The sequence below is a fragment of the Castanea sativa genome, chromosome 12 (genome assembly GCF_040712315.1).
Source record: "Castanea sativa cultivar Marrone di Chiusa Pesio chromosome 12, ASM4071231v1".
In the NCBI taxonomy this organism is placed as follows: Eukaryota; Viridiplantae; Streptophyta; class Magnoliopsida; order Fagales; family Fagaceae; genus Castanea; species Castanea sativa.
The window spans coordinates 33,404,402-33,407,324 of NC_134024.1; the positions used below are offsets into that span (position 1 = coordinate 33,404,402).

The 2,923-nt window shown below is 36.3% G+C and overlaps 1 protein-coding gene across 1 annotated transcript; it reads left to right on the forward strand.

The window, feature by feature from the left end:
- Positions 1-1,068: 1,068 nt before the first annotated feature.
- LOC142620553 (zinc finger BED domain-containing protein RICESLEEPER 2-like) lies at positions 1,069-2,174 on the forward strand. The gene is made up of 3 exons (XM_075793912.1): positions 1,069-1,531; positions 1,723-1,910; positions 2,001-2,174. The coding sequence occupies exons 1-3, from the start codon at positions 1,069-1,071 to the stop codon at positions 2,172-2,174; spliced, it is 825 nt and encodes a 274-aa protein (XP_075650027.1).
- Positions 2,175-2,923: the final 749 nt, after the last annotated feature.

Below are 2,923 nucleotides of genomic sequence, written 5' to 3' on the forward strand. Positions count from 1 at the left end.
TTCAAGCATAAAAAAATTTCCTTTTTGGTTTGTGTGATTATTATTATTAATTGTTGCTGTTCTAGTTCGCTAATATTTATATTTGATTTTTTTAGGTCATGGAACCCTCCACTAATGCACCTTCTGTTTCAACACAAGCTGATGGTTCTACCGCTACACAAGTTGACGGTTCTACTGTCACCCAAGCTGATGGTGCTACTGCCACCCAAGAGGTTGCTGCTACAAGCTAAAGCTACTGATGGTGAGTTGCCCCCAATTCCGCCTAGCAAAGTGAGTAAGACTGAACTGGTAATGGTAGGAAAAAGTCTTTAGCTTGGAATCATTTTGAAAAAGTATAGGTAGATGAGGGTATCACTAAGGCTATATGTAATTATTGTAAAAAATCATATCATGCTGATAGTAAAAGTTGTGGTATTATTAATTTGTTAGCTAATGTGACATATTGTCCCAAGAACCCTAATAGAGAAGATATAGGTAAAGGGCAGAAAACCTTAGCTTTTGAACCCAAAAATGATGGAGATGAAGGGTTCCAACTTGTGTCAACAACCTTTACAATTGAAGCTTCTAGAAAGGCACTAGCTGAAATGATTATAATTGATGAGTTGCGTTTTAGGTGTGTTGAGGGGTATAAGCTTAAGAAATATGTAACTACCTTACAACCCAAGCTCCGTCTAAAGGATATTCCATCTTGTCAAACTGTGGCTAGAGATGTGGTTGGAATTTATAATAGTGAGAGAAAGAAGCTAAGGAAATCCTTGAAGGGTTGTAGGGTGTCTTACTACGGACACATGGACTTCTATTCAAAATTTGAATTATATGTGTCTCACATGTCACTTTATTGATGATGCTTGGAAGTTGCATAAGAGAATTTTAAATTTTTGTCAAGTTGAAGATCATAAGGGGGAGACTATAGCTAGAAAGATTGAGATGTCTTTGTGTGAGTGGGGTATTGATAGCATATTCACTTTGACAGTGGATAATGCTAGCTCCAATTTAACCACAATTAAATTTTTGTAAAGGGTAACAAAAGATTGGAATGGGACAGTTTTAGAAAATAAGTTCATGCACATGAGTTGTTGTGCCAATATCCTAAATCTCATTGTGGGGGAGGGTTTGGAAGAAATTTATGCATCTGTTGCTAGGGTGCATGAAGCTGTGAGGAATGTGAAGTCCTCACCCAATAGAAATCAAACTTTTAGAAGTTTTATGGAGATGTTAGGTATGGAGTCCAAGAGTCTTCTTTGTCTAGATGTACCTACTAGGTGGAACTCAACTTACCTCATATTAGAAACTGCTGAAAATTTTGAGAAAGTATTCCTTAGAATGGACTTTGAAGATGATGGTTATTCATCATACTTTAGGACCAAGGAAGATAGTGGTGGTTTGGGATCTCCTTGTATGAGTGATTTCCAAAATTGTAGGGCATTTGTGACTTTCTTGAGGCTTTTTTACAATGCAACAAAGAAGTTCTCCGGCTCTTTGGATGTTACCTCAAATGCCTTCTTTGATGAGATCTTTGTTATTCAGGAGAGTATTTCTCATTTAGTTAAATCCCAAAACACCCTCTTGAAAAACACAGCCACAAACATGCAAACTAAATTTGAGAAGTAGTGGGGGGAAGGTGATAAAATTAATCCTCTTTTATATGTGGCTATGGTTCTTAATCCACGAAAAAAATTGAGGTTTTTGAAGTTTTTTTTTCTGAAATTTATGGGAATGCAGTGGGGAAAGTGATGGTTGATAAGGTGAAAGATTTTTTGATGAAGTTGTATACTTTTTACTGTTCTGTTAATTCCCTAAATGTGCAAGAACCAAGTGGGAGTGAGAGGACACAAATGGTAGGTGATGCTAGTGACCCATATGTGATGGTTCACTCTCGATATGAGCTTTTCTTAGAAGCTGAGCAATCTGTAGGTTGTAGTAATGAGGTTGAAAAATATTTGGCTGAAAATTGTGATGTTAGAAAATATGTGAATTTTGAGGTATTGGGGTGGTGAAAGGAAAATTCTAGTAGGTACCCACTGTTGTCCAAAGTGGCTAAGGATGTGTTGGCTGTACCAGTTTCGAATGTTGCATTTGAGTCAGCATTTAGCACCGGAGGCCGCATTGTTGATCCGTTTCGAAGTTCTCTCTCCCCTCTCATGGTTCAAAACCTTGAATGTGCACAAAATTGACTTTGAGCCATAGTTTCGATTTCTCATCGCCAATCAAGGAATGAGGTTGAGGCGTTGGAGGAGGAATTTCATGATTTAGGTAATATGTTTAAATTTTGAAACTAATTGTCTATTAATTATTATTGAATGTCTCATGTATTCAAACAAAATTTAATCTATTGTATTTATTTCCTTTTCTATTCTAGTTTTAAATAAACAATCATCACCGGCTCCAAATTGGGTTCTAGCTCAGGCAAATGACCCTTAATTAGTGTTGAAGACTGATAACTGACTTGGAATGTTACTGCCCTTTTGGCCTCTTACTGTTATAAACTTGCTGCCCTTTCTATTTGGTCTTGTATATGGTAGTAATGTATTAGTTGTTAAATATTTTTTTGTCTTTTGTAGGAGGAATAATTTATTTTGTAAAGGAGGCAGCCTTTTGGGAACATTTTGGAAGCTCTTTTAAAAACCTGTAGTAATCTAATTTCCTTCTCAGCCTATATGGCTTACTAATATATATAGATGGAAGATTTGCAGTATAAATTGGTAGCTTATGCTTGCTGTGATTGGCTTATTTGTTGTTGGAAATATTACTTGTTGTGTGGTTGGCAGGTGAAGGTTTAACATAGGTGTTAAGACTGGCTTTTATGCCTATGGATTTTTCTTGAATATATATGACTTGTGTTAAGCTACTGGCTTACTGCTAGGAGGTAAAACTAGGCATGTTTTGTGTATTGTCTTTTGCTATTTTGTCCAGGTTATTTTGT